The following is a 16782-nucleotide window of genomic DNA, read 5'->3' as shown; positions in this document are numbered from 1 at the left end:
AACATCGCCATGGCCGTAAGCGGTGATCACCACCTACAGTTCACAAATATGGTGAACGGAAGTAATCCCCATGGTGCCATAAACGCAAACATATATCACCTATCAACCTAAGCAGGCGAGCGTGCGAATAGTAAATATTATGAGCATGCACATGAGCTCTTTACAAGATTTTCTCTTGTAAGGTATTGTTACGTCCAGATACATCTCTTCGAAAAACATGTGTGTGTGTGAGGCCTACAAGATCTATCTTGTACCCAGGACAAATTAATTGTATAAATATGAATAACAATAAGAAAAAAACAACTGACATTTGTTTTATCTTAATCGTACACTGTGTCTCAAGTAACAAAGTGACGTCAGAAAACGACATAATGATGACGTCTGTGACGATGTAATGACATCATTATGTCGACTCCTGACATTATTTTGCTGCTTGGGATGTTATGTGATATGAAATTAAATATTGGAGATTCTTGATATTATAAATTATAAAATTATATAATTATAAAAATTAATATTATAATAAAATATAATATTGAAAAAAATATATATGTTCCTTTCAGAAAAGCAAATGTAAAATGTAAAAATATAGTTCCAACGAAATCTCGAATTTGTAATGTACAGAATGCAGTTTTTATAAAAAGAAAGCGGAATGAGAGAGCATGTAGAAGTATTTTCTTTAGAATTTATTAACTTATAATATATAGCGATTAATATAAATCTAATTTATTCCTTTAGATGTCTTCGTCTTCGTATCTTTCTTCTCGCAAATCAGACATTTCGTTTGAGCGCTGCAATCTGGTCATTGTCCTCCTCTATGTTTGCCTTCAAGCTTGAAGGTACCGATAATCACTCTCATACAAACGTTTAAAATAATTTTCGTCAAGTTTCCTCCTGCTCCCAGTTCCAATCTGCTTCTTCCGACTTTCGCCTGTGACCGGTTCTGTAAGTCTCGTCTTCCTCTTCTTCATCGGGCCAATTAAATTTCGCGGAATCTTCATCGGTTTCAGATTTTGAATTCTGCCTATGGTCTCCCTCAAACGTAGCTCTACTGTTTTCTATCGAAATTGAATCCATGTCGAAATCAGTGCTAGATTTCGAACTGATCTTACTATCTTCCGTATCGGAGCTTCTGCTTTGTAACATTACAATAGCTTCAACCTCCTCGGCAAACGATTGCATATCTTCAGACTGTTCGCCATTACGCTTGTGCGGCAACTCTTGCTCCTTCGATTTTGTTTCGCATTGTTGCTCCTTAGGTTCCTTTATGGTGTACGCTGACGAACCTTCCTCTTCTGACCTGGACTTCTGCATTTGCCAAGCTTTCTTAAACGGATGCTCACGTTCCTGTTGAATTAGTTTGGGCCTTTCTGGAAGGAGATACTCGGGATCCTCCTCGCTGGCTTGACTCTTCACGATAGATTCTCGCTTGAACAATCCAGCCGATGTTGGTTTGGTCAGAAGATCACCTTCTCTTTTTATGACGTTCCATCCGCTAATCGCCAATTCTTCCGGTAGCAATTTTGAGAGATCCTGTAATGATTCTCTTTTACTTTCTTTCGTTAGAATGAAGTTATAACTGTTTACGTCGTCATCTTCTTCTAGAGACGTTTTTTGACTACCACTAGTTTGAGACTGCCTTTTTGAAGTGTCCTGACTGCTATCTTCCTCGCTTTGACTATCTTCTCTAGAAGGTGGACCCTGCTCGCGGTACTCTCTTCGTCGCATGTAAATACCGTCTTCTTCAGGCTCACTAGGTTCCTGGGAGGATCCGAGTAGCGTAATCCGTGGTCCTACACTGACAGTCCACGAGTCCATATTGTCTTCACCTGAAAGATCGTCTCGCAGTAAGGCTATCCTGCCCTCCGCAGATGATCTGCGCTTCAAAGACTCTGCATCGGTTTCGCGGTTATCCGTTTCGACCAACGATTCGCGCTGCTGGGCAATTAGCTTTTCCATAAATTCTTTTCTTCGTATCCTTAACTCGTGTTCCCATTCCTCTTCGTCGCTCGTTCTTGCATCAGAACTTGAAATGCGCTCCGGCTTTAATTTTTGTTGAGGCGATAGCTCCTCCTCGCTCTCGGAAGAGATTCTTTTGGTAGCATTCATTGATCTTATGAAGGATCGTGGAGTTGCATCATATTGTTCGCTTTCCTTTTTGACAAACTCCCAAGAAGGATAATCGTCCGTTTCCTTAGCCAACGTTCTTCCTCTAGACTCCGATTTTCTAAACTGTTTTGAACCATCCTCATTTTCTCTTCGATGTCGCCATTCTTCTTCATCTTCGCTTTCTTTCGACGATAATCTCTTGTTCTCTTTAGTTTTTGACAGGGAACGCCTGTTGCGTTGAGAGGTGACATTGTATTCACGTTGACTTCTCAAAAATTCAATAGCTTCTTCTTCGGAGTCATCTGTCATATATCTCTGACTATTTATGTTTCTTCTACCGCGCTCCGTGTAATCTTTCGTATCTTTGGATAATTTTCTACCCACTATTTCGTTTCGATTTTTGCTGGAAATTTCCTCGGAATCATACGTTTCGTGATCGATGAATGACGTTCGTCTTCCATTCACTTTCTTCAATGGCATGTCCATTATCTCTTCTTCCGTATCGTGTCCCTCCAAAATAATTGCACCGTGAGTTATATCCCTCTGCCAGTCCCAGCCGGTGGACGCAACTTCATCGTCTTCGAAAACATTATTCGTTTGATTACCTGTTATTTTCACAGGGTCTGTCAGTTCAACGCTTTTACTCTCGTTTGCATTTATCTTTTTTTCTTCGAAAGTTTCGAGCGTCGAACCGTCTGTGCTTTCCATTATAACGCTCTTTATCTCCTGCATCGGAAAATCAAGAAATAATGTCAAAACGACTGACGCAACTATCACTACCATTACTTCCAGAGGATCAATCTGCGAACACAAGAATAACGTACTTATACATGAATTTATATGTTGTTATTAAAAAGATTTAGACGTATCTGATTATTTTTACTTATTATCTATTTATATCTCAAATATAATGATTTCTAATAAAAAGAGATCTTAAAAATATCTCAGCATAACTTACCGCTCTATGAAGCTGAAATTCTGTGGAATATCTTGTGGTCGCGACATTATAGAAAAATACTGCAAATTGCGATAAGTACACAGCGTATGATATCCTGCTGAAGATCACCAGCCAATGGTTGGAGAGAAATCTGTTAATCACACCTGTGGAGTAAGCAATTATTAATTACATTCGTTTCTCTTATTTGCACTTTCTAATTGTCGTTATTACTACAACAGACCTCCATGTTCTGTAAAGCAGGCAAATATTAACCAGCAAAGAGCTGCTGCCCATGACACCGGCCCGATCACTGCATAGTGAGCAGCCTCTTCAGCATCATACACGTAGTCCCGTCTGGCTTGACGCCAAGGTGAAAATAACGACCATGAACCCAAGGCCGTCGCAATCAACCAACCCAAGATCACTAACATCTGAAGTTAGGATATTGACACGATCAGACATGAAGATATAAACCAAATAGGAATTAATTACCTTGTGAATCTTGACGTTTTTCCCGGTGTAATGCAGCAATACACCGAGGCCAACACCGGAAATATATGGCGTAGCCCTGTGTAGCGGCAATGCGTAAGATAAATTAGCAGTTTTGTAAAGGCGCTTTAATCTGCAATCCAGAAGGTGTTGCTAAAGTAAGATCGCAGAATCACGAGTAGTCGAAATCTACATATTCGAAATGTACATATATGTACTCACGATATTCCGTGAAAGATGACGAAAGACAGGTAGTTGTTCACCGTCGCTATGTAACGAAGAGTAGCGGATAATAGAATGAAGAAGACCATCAAGAGGATACCAATAAGAGGTTTATATTGCAAAAAGAATACCAGCATAGGAGCCAAAAGCGATAACTGCATGTCCAAGGCCAGCTGATGCGTGTGCGTGGCGCACTGGAAAAGATTCATCATCAATCGTCTTTCTTTAAACATCACTCATGTTCACTCACCATCTCCTCAAACGGGAAGAAATTCTGCACGTACAAAAGATTCGTCCACGCATTGCACTTACAGAGTTCTGCGTTTGGTATGATAATACTGTTCCACAGCGGGCCTGAGCCGAGATGTTCCATGACGAAAGCGTACCAAAACACCACCGCGAGCAACGCTGGTGTAAGCCTGGATGTGAATAAAGAATTAAAGTCAGCTTGTTTAACTTAAAACGAGCGAAATAATAAAAAAAAGTTCTTTTTCATGAAACCACGCACCTAATAAATCTAGCGATAAAACGACAGAACCAGCGAATCTCACCGCGAGTTTTCAATTCCTGTGCCATATTGTAAGCGGTCAGAACGCCGCTTAGTAGCAAAAAGGCATCCGTATAAACTAACGATACCCGCAAAATAGAGGTGACTGGATTGTTGGCGATCTGTTGAAACAGAATTTAACCGATGGAATGGTATGTCAGAATGTTATAATCCAAAGGCAAATTTTGCTCAAGGATTACCTCAGTGAAAGAAGTGCGATTACTAAACGGTATTCGGGAAATTACTATAAGCTGATGGCCGATATAAAGAGCGATTGTAGCGAGCACTCTTATTCCGTGGATACACGTAATATCCGTAGCGCTCGCCGTTCTCTTCAATAAAGCTTTAATCGTTCTTCGCAAGGAAAATGACATGATTATTCTTTCCGAATAATTTCCTGCGAAAGAGACGCTTGTATCAGATCATTATAACTGTTGTACTACTATATCAAAATAGTCCTGCATATATATAATATAATTGGAGCTCCTTGGAGGATTAATTGAAATTTATTCAAATTATTACCTTTTCCTCGCATATCCACGAAGTAATCCCTTATAGTTGCTACGATAACGAGACAGATGATCATAGCATAAAAGTACCTACAAAATAAAATGATGATAAATATATCGATCACATTGTTTTAAATGTACGATAATAAAAAGTTACATACAAAACGCCGATCGTCTCTTTCGAGTAGATCTGAGACTTCTGTTTGACATAACACATATCAGGATCAACATTCACTGTGAATGTAATTCCAACAGTTTCATTATAATCTTTTAAAGCATTTTCTAATGTATGTTTAGCGTCCTTAGCAGAACACGCTGCGGGTAGACACAATGCCCAATTTACTGTAGTAAATTTTGGAATTAAATGACCTGGCTGAAACATTCAGTAGGTTGCTGAAAAATTTTTAATTGCGGACATTTAAATTGAAAAATATGTGATATCTTGTTAAATGTTTTAAGAAATCAGTTTATCAATACGACTTTAACAAATTTCTGATTTAAAGATTCGAAACAGATTCAGATTTAAAGATTTTTGCCTACATTTATTAATCTATCATTTACTATTTAACATTTTTGCGAAATATAGATAATGCATTATTTTCAAAAATTTTTTTCGCGACTTGAACAAAACTCCTTACGTCGTGCATATTTCCTCGTATAAAAGCGCGAGCTTGCATCAGATTAACCGGTAACTTCATGTCTGGATGAGAAGCATGCATGTCCACGGCAGCCAAGCAATATTTCCCTTGAATTCTTATCGGTTTTTTATCTACTTTAACGTGTGCCAACACACCCAAACATTGATCATAATCCCCAAGCTGATTCACGTTTCCTCGCAACAAGTTAGATGGAATCTTTGCGCTGGAGTCTAACACTGGAAACAAAATAAGTTCTTAGTTTGATAATGTCACTTTTTTAAAATTATAATCATTTAGTATACTTATAAGTATAAACAGAATATTTGATCAAAAATTTTCAGTATTTAAATAATATTTATTATTTACAAAAATTTTTAATTCTCTCTCTTTCTCTCTTTGCGTATGCGTATACGATCAATGGAATGGAAAAACATGGAATATCTCTTGATTATCCATTCTATAATATTTTTGCATTGACAAGTCAATGATAATTATATCTCTCGATCGACTCACTTTGTAGCGCCCAGAACTTGTAACCCCTCAATTGTCGCAGAAATATCTTGCCATGCTGCTGACATTCAAGACTTTCAACGTTCGTAAAATTTGGCACGAAGGTCGATACACGTAGAATTGCATCATTCAGTTCGGACAATGTAACAGACACGTCTGTACGTTTCATCGGTTTCGGCTTTGTCTCTTGCTCTAAAAAATATTTTATAATTAATTATTTTTAATATTTTCTGACGCAAATTCTATTTCGGAAATGCATTTATGCCTGCTTTCATCACACGAAAATACATATAGAATAAATAAAATATATACAACATTTACTATTAAACATTTACTATTAAACATTTACTATTAAAATATTATTTTTTAAATAAAGCTATTGAAAAAGAAGAAGAGTTTTCTTTACAAAAATAAAAAACAATTATCTATAAAAGTTATTCGAAGAAAGATAATAAGAAATCCGATAGAAATTCGGTAAAGAAGAAAAGAATTATATGGCTGTTAAATATTTTTTTAGCTGAAGTATTAGTTAATGTACTATCGCATAATATATTATCACAATATAACATTTAATTACATAGATGCACTAAAGATTTTTAGACAAATCCTTTTTATATTAATTTTCACATAATACTCACTCTCCACTTGCGAAACTGTTTTCAATGATTTTGGAATTGATTTTGTTACTTTTTTAACATCCACTTTTTCTGTTTTTGGCTGTTTTGATTGGTCCTTGGTTTTCAATGCAGGTGTTGAAGCTTCCAGTTTCATGCTCGTTTTCGATTTTTCATCTGATTTTGTTACTACTTTAGTCGCTTCAGTTTTAGATTTAGTAGTAGTTTTAATAGATTCAACTTTTGTCGCTTCAGTTTTAGATTTAGCAGTAGGTTTAATAGATTCAACTGTTTTTGTACTTTCAGATAATTTTTTGACATCTTCAACTGGTTTTTTCGTATCTGCGGTCGACTTTTTCGTAATCTCGATCGGTTGTTTCGTACTTACAATTGATTGCTTCACGCTCTCGACTGCTGGCTTTGTATCAGCTAATTTTTTATCATCTTGTTCTGATTTTTCTATGTTGTGTTTACTAAATGAAATCTTAGCTTTATCTTTATCAGCAAGTCTTACTTTCTCCAATGTTTTAGATAAACTGAGTTTCCTTACATCGTCTTCTTTATCTCCATTTTCGTCTTTTTCTTCATTATCATCCTCGTCAATTTGCAAATTCTTAATTTTATCATGTTTTTTATGTAGATCTGGTACTTTTTGTTGATCTGCCTTAATTGGAGCTTTCATTTCCTCCTCATCATCATCAACAACTTCATCTGATATCGCAGTCTTGGCTGCTTCTTTTTGTTCATAGCGCTCTTTTACTCTATCCACTTCTTCTTGAAAATCCCCTACCAATTCTCTATCTTCTTCTACCTCTTCCCCGTCTTCCATCTCTACCACCGCTTCCTCTTCGTCATCATCCACTTCTATCCTGGAACTCTTTTGCATAGATCCAGTTGCACTCTTATCTCTCCCATATTTGGTAGTCCTTTCGTTCCGAGTTCTCTCCATTCGTGTAGCTGTCGTCAGCTCAGCAGGTGGCTTCCGGCCAGCAGCGATAGTCCGCAATACTGTGTTCTCGTGCCATTTCCGGGCCAAGTACATCGGTCCCCCGGTCGCTGTAGTGGTCGTCGCCGTCTTGTCCGCGGGGCAGGTTCTGCCGTGCGCGGGGATGCAGACGGCCGGATGTGTTTGTGGCAGGACGTCGCGTATTCGGAAGCCATAGCAGGTAGCGTAGAACAGCACGACGAGTCCCAGCAGTGCGACACACTTGCCCAGAAGGGCAACAGCCATGACAGAGCAGTTTTCACATGGAAGGATCGTACACTGTACGTGGACTTGGCCCACTGTCTGTCGATGATGCTGTATTGGCCGACTGGCGCGCAGCAGTGAAAACGGCTTCTTCCACGAAGGCTACTTCAAGCGTTACCGACCCGAGGTGATCTTCCCACAACTTCTCCACTACCGGTTGTTCGAACAATTCGACTAGTCTCTTTCTCTAACACAATCACGAAAAATAGTTAGATCTATTGGCAATGTATTGCGCTGGTCGCCCTTCGACGTGGCAGACCCCGGGCCACCACGTCCACAGCCGGTCGTGCCTTCGAGGAAATTAGAACGTATGGCATCGGCCCAAGTAGCTAGGAGTTTTATTTAGCATCAGCATTTCGAGGCGGTCGAGACTATCAGCGGCCTCTTCCAAGCGCTGCTGCGACTGCTACCGAAGTCACCACGCAGTCCGGCTAATACAAATATATTATGCAAGACGTCAAGGAATACGGCGGATTCAATTTTAGGTGTGTGCGTATGTATGTATGTACAATCAACCACGTTGTATTCTTGCAAGAATAAGTTTTATTAGCACCGATATAATTTCCAGAATTTGAGATTTAGAAAATAAGGCGTAATTAAAGAAGAGTTTACGCCATTACAACTTCGCTGCGTTTCAAAATCATAACTTTATATCAATGGCAAGTTGTGATAAACGTTACTGAAAGACGTTTAAGTTGGCAATAATATCTAAGTTTTATAAATATATTTATGAGTATTGTCTGTAAAAAAGATACGTATTATATGACATGCTTGAAGATATGATAGGATATTTATGACAATATAAATCGCTTTATCTTGGCACAGATATCAGAGAAACATTTTCCAAACATTTAATCGAAAAGACTTACGTCTAAGTTTTTACTTTACATCTAAGTTTTGGTAAATTACAATCATCCCAAGTTGCAAAGTGATGTTATTTTGTCTTCTAATGTCACTTTATTACTTGGGATATACATAATATAATCTAACCGTATAAATCTTATCAATACATATTATAATAAAAACACATGTTAGTACTGATGGCTTCCGCATAGATACCGCGTTTCATGACAGCTTGGTGCCGATGTTCGAAAAAATTAATGAAATTTATTGTGTTAATGTGTTATACCTATATCTTATATTTACTTGTATCAATTCGTGCGAATTACAATATGTGTATGTGTGTATTAATATTATTATAAGAAAAATCATTACATATCCGATAAGTATCTAACATTCATAACATAACATTTATAATATATAATATAATATATAATATTCATAACATAACATTTATAATATATAATATTTCGTGTTTAATATTAAATTATACAATATTTATTATATACAATATTTATTATTCATTATATTTATCCATACTTCGATAGAATATAATTTGTTACATATGTTTTGTTATATATCTGTGTTACTCATAGAAAACATACATGTACGTAAACACATATATACAGGGTGGCCCATTTTAATTTATACAGTCGATTTTTTAAAACACTAAAAGAGATACGAAAAAATGTTTCAGACAGACATGTCACGATTTCGAGGGGGACATAAGATAATACCATTGGTTTGACCTTGAATAGTCGTTTGAAGGTCACGCGAAGATCACCTTCAATTTCTTAAATTGAAACCCCAACTTTTTATTGCAGATTCTTATTCTCCATCGAAAAGTAAGTAACTTTTGTCTGAAACATTTTTCCGAAAAATGTCATCTTATGTCCTTAAAATGTCCTCAAAACTCATCTTGAAGATCATTTTAAGGACATAAGATGACATTTTTCGGAAAAATGTTTCAGACAAAAGTTGCATGTTTTCTCGCGTAGAATCCGAATCCGTAATAAAAAAAATACCATGTCTCATTAAAAAAAATTTCAGACCGGAAGTTAGAATTTCGATAAACAATGACCCGTCTAGTTGTATCCACATTCTCTGTCGTGTATGGAGATCAACGTTCGAACAGTGTATTGTCGAATACCGATTTACGTAATCACGTTTGACATTGTCGATATTCGACAATACACTGTTCGAACGTTGATCTCCATACACGACAGAGAATGTGGATACAACTAGACGGGTCATTGTTTATCGAAATTCTAACTTCCGGTCTGAAATTTTTTTTAATGAGACATGGTATTTTTTTTATTACGGATTCGGATTCTACGCGAGAAAACATGCAACTTTTGTCTGAAACATTTTTCCGAAAAATGTTATCTTATGTCCTTAAAATGATCTTCAAGATGAGTTTTGAGGACATTTTAAGGACATAAGATGACATTTTTCGGAAAAATGTTTCAGACAAAAGTTACTTACTTTTCGATGGAGAATAAGAATCTGCAATAAAAAGTTGGGGTTTCAATTTAAGAAATTGAAGGTGATCTTTGCGTGACCTTCAAACGACTATTCAAGGTCAAACCAATGGTATCATCTTATGTCCCCCTCGAAATCGTGACATGTCTGTCTGAAACATTTTTTCGTATCTCTTTTAGTTTTTTAAAAAATCGACTGTATAAATTAAAATGGGCCACCCTGTATGTACACAATACCTTAAATGTTTCTGAAACATCCATAAACAATCCAAATATGTTGGTTGTGTGATATTATATTGTTTATTTATGTAATATAATAAGTATTACAATACTTACATATTTATTCATATGTTAATGCTATGAAAAAGTAAAAGGGACAACAGCTTTATTATTCGATTAAAAGAAAGTAGTTGTTTGAGTCCTTGACCCAAAACCCAGTTTGCATATATCGGTTATGCAAGAACATATAATTCTGCGCTTCTCGCTGCAGCCTGCAGTCATGTGCACGTATTTCGGGTATCAGGACATTTCTGGAAGAGACACACACATAACCAGGTAATATTTATTTTAATATTTTATGAAAAAAATATAAAATGAAGTATATATAATAAGTAAAGTATAATGCAATTCCAAATCTATAAAAACTTTCTATCTATATAATAATATAATAATCTATAAAAATCTATACAATAATCTACAAAACGTTATGTAATAATATAATAAAATTAGCTTCTTTTAGTAATAATTATACATGCAAATATATAATTACTAATAAAATTTTAAAAACCAATTGTTTATGTACATTTTAGATATTTCACTTCACCTGCTATTACAAAAAATGCTTTTATTGTCGCTGTTCGTCTTATTATGCATCCTATTGCTATACTACTACATGACGAGACGTTATACCTATTGGTTAGAAAGAAATGTGCCTTATCCCAAACCTTCATTGTTTTTTGGGAATAACAGAAATGTAGCAATGTTAAAGATCACTGTCGGTGAAAATCTGCAAAGAATATATAAAATGTACGAAGGCTATCCATTTGTTGGCATGTATGAGCTCGTGACACCAGTTCTTTTATTAAGAGATCTAAAATTAATTAAACATATTTTGGTGAAAGACTTCGTCTATTTCCAAAGTAAGTAGCTAAGAAATACTTTTCTTTTAATTTTTAATATTTTCCATTTTTTTTCTAGTTTTTTATGTGAAAATTTTTGTTTAAGATATTTTTTGTCATCTTTTTATTTGTATACTAAGTACATAGTGTATTAATAACTTTTTTATTAATTTATATTAATATTAATTTTTTATATTAATATTAATATTAATCAATTTATATTAATTAATTTGGCGTTCATTTACATCTATTTAATTTACTTTGCTTTCGAATGTGTACGTCTATACATATATAAATAATCTAAAGTTTTTAAGTCACGAATAATGAATTTATAAATTGTATGTTTCGTAGTAGTGATTGTATTCAAATGAATACGATTACACTTGGTGATTGCAATTATTTATTCATAGTTCTATTTAGGTCGTGGAATTGCAGCAAATGAACACGTTGATCCGCTCACTGCGAATTTAATCAATCTCAGCGGGCCACGATGGCGAAATTTGCGTACAAAACTCACACCAGCCTTTACATCTGGTAAAATTCGACATATATTTGGATTGTTTACGGATGTTTCAGAAAAATTTAAGGTATTGTGTGTATATATATATATGTTTACGTATATATATGTTTTCTATGAGTAACACAGATAGATAACAAAACATATGTAACAAAATATATTCTATCAAAGTATGGATAAATATGATATTGTATAATTTAATATTTAAAAAACGAAAGATTGAATATTAGATTCTTATCGGATTTTTAACGCACAAAATATTTACCATATTTGTTATTTATCACTTTCTCTACCTAACTGCCTGATTCCGCTTTTATAAAGCGACTATTTTTTGGAATAATAACCCAGATAGCCAAACCTGCACGAACAAATTCTGAGCAGTGTCTGCAGTAAATTTTTGATGTCAGAAAGGCAACAGAGTTTATACAGAAGTTGCTCTTTCAGATGATGTTATCAAACTGTTATCAGAAATGCAATAGTGTCTGCTGACAGGCAATGTGAGCAGATTGGCAGCAGAAACCGAGCAGAATCTGCAGCTTTTGACACAATTCAAATTTAAACAGATAGGAATATGCGGTTTCGCTCCGCACCGCTATGCGGTGCACACGTCGAGTTCTTACTCGACGTTAAGATTTAGCCTGACAGTTATATAAGTTAATATACGCGCCTTGGCATGATAATATTAATTTTTCTGAAAATTTTTGTACTTGCGGCACAGAGGCTCCCATGGACAACGTCCACGCACACCGCAAGCAATCTGAAGTTCGAAAACAAAATTCGGACTTCAGATTAGAATAAATTAACAATAAGAGAGAGATTATGCAACGAACTGTCAGAAAAACACATCAAGCCAAATGTACTTTAATTTAACCATATTGCTCACATTGTTTTTACTGGATATATATTTCATTCTTATTATTGTGTATTTCTTTTCAATTTTGCATTTCTTTCCCATTGAAAATAAAGAAAAATAGCAATTTAAATAGCAGTATGGATTAGGGATCATTTTAACAGCTGATTATGTACAGAACCTACTCAATTTCTGCTGCCAAACTGCTCTCAAGTTATATGCGCAGGCTCTGCTCTCAATCTGCTGACAATCTGCTACCAGGTTATGTGTACAGACTCTGCGCGATTTCTGTTGCCAATCTGCTCACATTACCTGTCCAGCAGGCTCTGTCGGCAGAACCCGAGCTTAATGCAGACACAAATGGCTACGGTTTTGGTTTGGGATTCTGATCGAATTTGTTACCAATCTGCGGGCATGCTGGTATCATTTTGCTATCTGGGAAGTTATACATGATACAATAAATTTTTAAGATTAATTTAATTTTTTTAATATGACAATCCTTAACATTGTAAATAATATAAATATATTTTTGTGGATTTATTTTGCTAATTCTTTATCGTTCTCAAGTTATACAGTTTACATTAAATTAATATAGCTACTGTTTTAGCAATTTGTAAATCAATGTGCGGACACTGGAGAGCCCGTTGATATTCGTGATCTTTCTGTCAAGTTTACCACTGAAGTCATAGCTACCTGTTTTTTTGGACTTGAAACTAACACGATACAAAATGGTAATTCCGAATTTCGAAAAATGTGTAAAACGGTCTTGGATCCGTCGTTAATATTGGCAATAAAGAGATGTGTGCGTGATTACATGCCCGGAGTCTTCAAATGGTTGTCAATATCTCTAAATCCTTCAGACGTAACGTATTAATACTAATATTATATTTAAATAATATGAAAGATATTTATTCAATGTATTTATAATTTATATTTGCTGTATTTTACGAAGGTAATTATCTACTTCATGAGAATAGTGAATGAAATGATTACACACAGACAGATGAACAACATAACGCGGAATGATATTATGCAAGTCTTGATGGATTTAAGATATAAGAAAATTCAGCAAGATACATTTGCAGCCCAATCGCAGGATATTTCATCTGAAGCGAATGACATAGGTATCAGAAATAATTAGATGTAAATGTGTGTCGTACTTTGCTCAAAATGTTCTTATTCTATGCAATTTTTATATCTCTCTAAATTACATTTTTACTTTGAACAATAAAGCAATTGATATTAAAATTTGAGTTGATATTTCAGTTATCGATGATAAGCTCATTGCAGCTCAGGTTTATATATTCTTCTTGGCTGGCTTCGAAACTTCATCGACAACAATGAGCTTCGCCATGTACGAATTGGCTGCTAATCCTGAAATACAAAAGAAATTATACGACGAGATACAAAGCGTTTTTGAGAAACACCGTTGCATTTCTTATGATGCTATATGCGAAATGGAATATCTTGATCGCGTTATTCGCGGTAAGTTTTGCATTAAAATACAATGTTAATAATTAAAACACAAGAGATGTTAATATTATAATTAACGAAGCCTATGCATTTTAACGAATGTTTGCAAGCATCTAACATACTTTATCGCGCATTTATAAAATAGTATAATAAAAAGACTCAACAGTCTCTAAGAATATTAAATTTTTAGAAACTCTTAGAAAATATCCGCCTGTTGCAATGACACAAAGAGTTTGCGAAGAACGGTATCAAATTCCTGACACAGATGTTATCATAGAAAAGGGTACAAAAGTTCTCGTACCTATTTATGCAATCCATCATGACCCACTTTATTACGAGAATCCAAATATATTCGATCCAGATCGATTTCTTGATGAAAACAAGAAACTTCGTAATAATTATACGTTTCTACCTTTTGGCGATGGACCACGAATTTGTATTGGTAATTCACGGATTAATTTATCTTTTTGATATTGTGTAATTCTTTCAGAAAAAAATATGCTATACTCACGCTTTATATTGGATTGTTACAAAAGTTCGTAGTGCTGTTTTATTTTTTTAATAAAAAAGAAAGAGAGTTAAGAAATTCCGGAAGGATGGATTCATGAAGTTATTGTAAAGATAGCAAATAGCAGTGGAACAGAATAGCGCGTATGTGATTGAATAAATATTTATACACATATATAACATTATCTTGGAATTTCAAGAAAAGCTACGAATTTTTGTTACAATCCGATATTATTGAAAATTTCTAAAAATAGTTTTGTACATATCTCTTACAATGTTTTATTTTTTTTTTTCATTGGACAGGAATGAGATTTGCCTATATGCAAACAAAAATAGGTCTCGTTACTCTTATAGCAAATTTTGAAGCAGAATTAAGTGAGAAAACAGTTACGCCACTACAGTTTGAACCGACCACTTTTACATTAACAAGTAAATATGATATATGGTTGAAGATTCGCCGTCGTTTACAAGATCAAGCAGGAAAATCGTAATGCATGTCGCATTAAAGATTACGTTTTGATATTTGATAAGTTAAAACAACTTCATCTCTGTATTTTAATAATCAATTTATATATAGATATTTTGTATAAATAATATTCAATAAAAAAGTATTGAAGTTTTAAATTAAAATATGATAAATATAATAAAAGTTTCAAATTAAAATATAATAAATTTTATATAGGTACTTATTTTATATATTTTATATATTATAGTTTTTAATATATCTTAATATATATACAGGGTGAGGCACCTAAAACAGGCCACCTGAATATCTCGGCTGTTATTGGTGATAGAAAAAATGTGTCAGACCAAACTTGCATGGTTTCGAGGGACACATAATTTGTTCTAAATAGTTTTTTATTAGGTGAACGCGTAGAGGTCATATGAAGGTCAACTTCGTTTTTTTAAATGGTATGATATGTTTTTTTACGTATACCATCTAGTAGAGCGTTTGAAGATGCGCACATTGATCTACAGGTTAAAATCATTCAAGGTCACTGAAGGCTAAAATTTCTAAGTGCTACAACTTTTTCATTTCTGAGTTTACAGTATTTTTAATAACAGAGAACTCTAGGCAATATAAAGTAAATTATTTTCCCTTGCAGTTTCCCTTCAGTGACCTTGAATGATTTTGACCCGTAGATCAATGTGCGCATCTTCAAACGCTCTACTAGATGGTACGTAAAAAAACATATCATACCATTTAAAAAAACGAAGTTGACCTTCATATGTCCCCTACACGTCCACCTAATAAAAAACTATTTAGAACAAATTATGTGTCCCTCGAAACCATGCAAGTTTGGTCTGACACATTTTTTTCTATCACCAATAACAGCCGAGATATTCAGGTGGCCTGTTTTAGGTGCCTCACCGTATATAATATATATGATAATAAATTTTTAAATATATATTGTATGTGCGTACGTGTGTGTGTGTGTGTGTGTGTGTGTGTGTGTGTGTGTGTGTGTGTGTGTGCGCGCATGCTAAACATATTTTTATATTTTGTGATGCAAAATAAAATAAATTATTTATATATAGTACATAACTAATATAAGGAAAGATACAACTAAATTATGTAATACTTATATGGATTTACTAATTTATAATATTTGAGAAAGATCAAAGAGAATATAAGGGAATATAATATCAAGGGAATCAATTTAAGATGGATAATTAACCACTTTAATGGCAGAAGTAAGTCATTTTGAATAAAATTAATTCATTGGTCTCTAAATTGAGATTGACTTGATGCGATTTATTATTAATTAATGCATATGAAAATGAAACTGTGATGGTAATCTATCGACTAGGAACACTAAATCTATTCTAACATTGTTGGCACTTTCTGCCACGGAAAAATCGATTAGGATTCAACTTGAAAGTTGATTCTTCATAACGCTGCTAAAAGATCGTCTTGTCAAAAAATAGCTCGGTATCAACATCGATAAATTGTTCGTATCGTTAGTAAGTAAGAGAAAATTTATTGAAAATTTAAATATGTCTTGATTAGACAGAGTAGAACTATAGCTGTGAACTGTGGCTGCGAAAGTGTATACACATCTGTGCGATTTGAAGACAAATTAATACTTTGAAATTATATCGTTAACTCTAATAGAGATATTAAGCAGCGTGAAATTATCTTAAGAAATTTAAAAAGGAAAGAAAGAGAAG

At 34.5% G+C, this 16782-nt stretch overlaps 2 protein-coding genes across 2 annotated transcripts; one reads left to right on the top strand and one right to left on the bottom strand.

The window, feature by feature from the left end:
* Positions 1-667: 667 nt before the first annotated feature.
* On the bottom strand, positions 668-8078 carry LOC105283499. The gene is made up of 13 exons (XM_011346305.3): positions 6600-8078; positions 5965-6153; positions 5452-5687; positions 4975-5186; positions 4827-4903; positions 4505-4701; positions 4266-4426; positions 4008-4176; positions 3758-3951; positions 3539-3668; positions 3288-3477; positions 3068-3210; positions 668-2910 (listed from the first exon to the last, which is right to left on the bottom strand). Exons 1-13 carry the CDS (start codon positions 7804-7806, stop codon positions 883-885), a joined length of 5133 nt encoding a protein of 1710 aa, XP_011344607.2. The 5' UTR covers positions 7807-8078; the 3' UTR covers positions 668-882.
* A 2884-nt stretch (positions 8079-10962) lies between these two features.
* On the top strand, positions 10963-15226 carry LOC105283500 (probable cytochrome P450 6a13). Its single transcript, XM_011346306.3, has 7 exons — positions 10963-11284; positions 11684-11850; positions 13238-13492; positions 13583-13754; positions 13897-14115; positions 14294-14545; positions 14914-15226. The coding sequence occupies exons 1-7, from the start codon at positions 10984-10986 to the stop codon at positions 15099-15101; spliced, it is 1554 nt and encodes a 517-aa protein (XP_011344608.1). The 5' UTR covers positions 10963-10983; the 3' UTR covers positions 15102-15226.
* Positions 15227-16782: the final 1556 nt, after the last annotated feature.

Source organism: Ooceraea biroi, chromosome 1 (genome assembly GCF_003672135.1).
Source record: "Ooceraea biroi isolate clonal line C1 chromosome 1, Obir_v5.4, whole genome shotgun sequence".
Classification (NCBI taxonomy): Eukaryota; Metazoa; Arthropoda; class Insecta; order Hymenoptera; family Formicidae; genus Ooceraea; species Ooceraea biroi.
Note: the sequence above shows the minus strand (reverse complement) of the source record. Positions and strands in the feature narration are given on the sequence as shown.

Excerpts from the sequence above, each read along its gene's own strand:
- LOC105283500 (XM_011346306.3), top strand. The coding sequence starts at position 10,984 with ATGCTTTTATTGTCGCTGTTCGTCTTATTATGCATCCTATTGCTATAC. Across the intron at positions 11,851-13,237 it reads ATGTTTCAGAAAAATTTAAG|CAATTTGTAAATCAATGTGC; the intron begins GTATTGTGTGTA and ends CTACTGTTTTAG. Across the intron at positions 14,546-14,913 it reads TGGACCACGAATTTGTATTG|GAATGAGATTTGCCTATATG; the intron begins GTAATTCACGGA and ends TTCATTGGACAG.
- LOC105283499 (XM_011346305.3), bottom strand. The coding sequence starts at position 7,806 with ATGGCTGTTGCCCTTCTGGGCAAGTGTGTCGCACTGCTGGGACTCGTC. Across the intron at positions 5,688-5,964 it reads CAAGTTCTGGGCGCTACAAA|TGTTAGACTCCAGCGCAAAG; the intron begins GTGAGTCGATCG and ends TTTTGTTTCCAG. Across the intron at positions 3,669-3,757 it reads GTCATCTTTCACGGAATATC|ATTAAAGCGCCTTTACAAAA; the intron begins GTGAGTACATAT and ends TCTGGATTGCAG.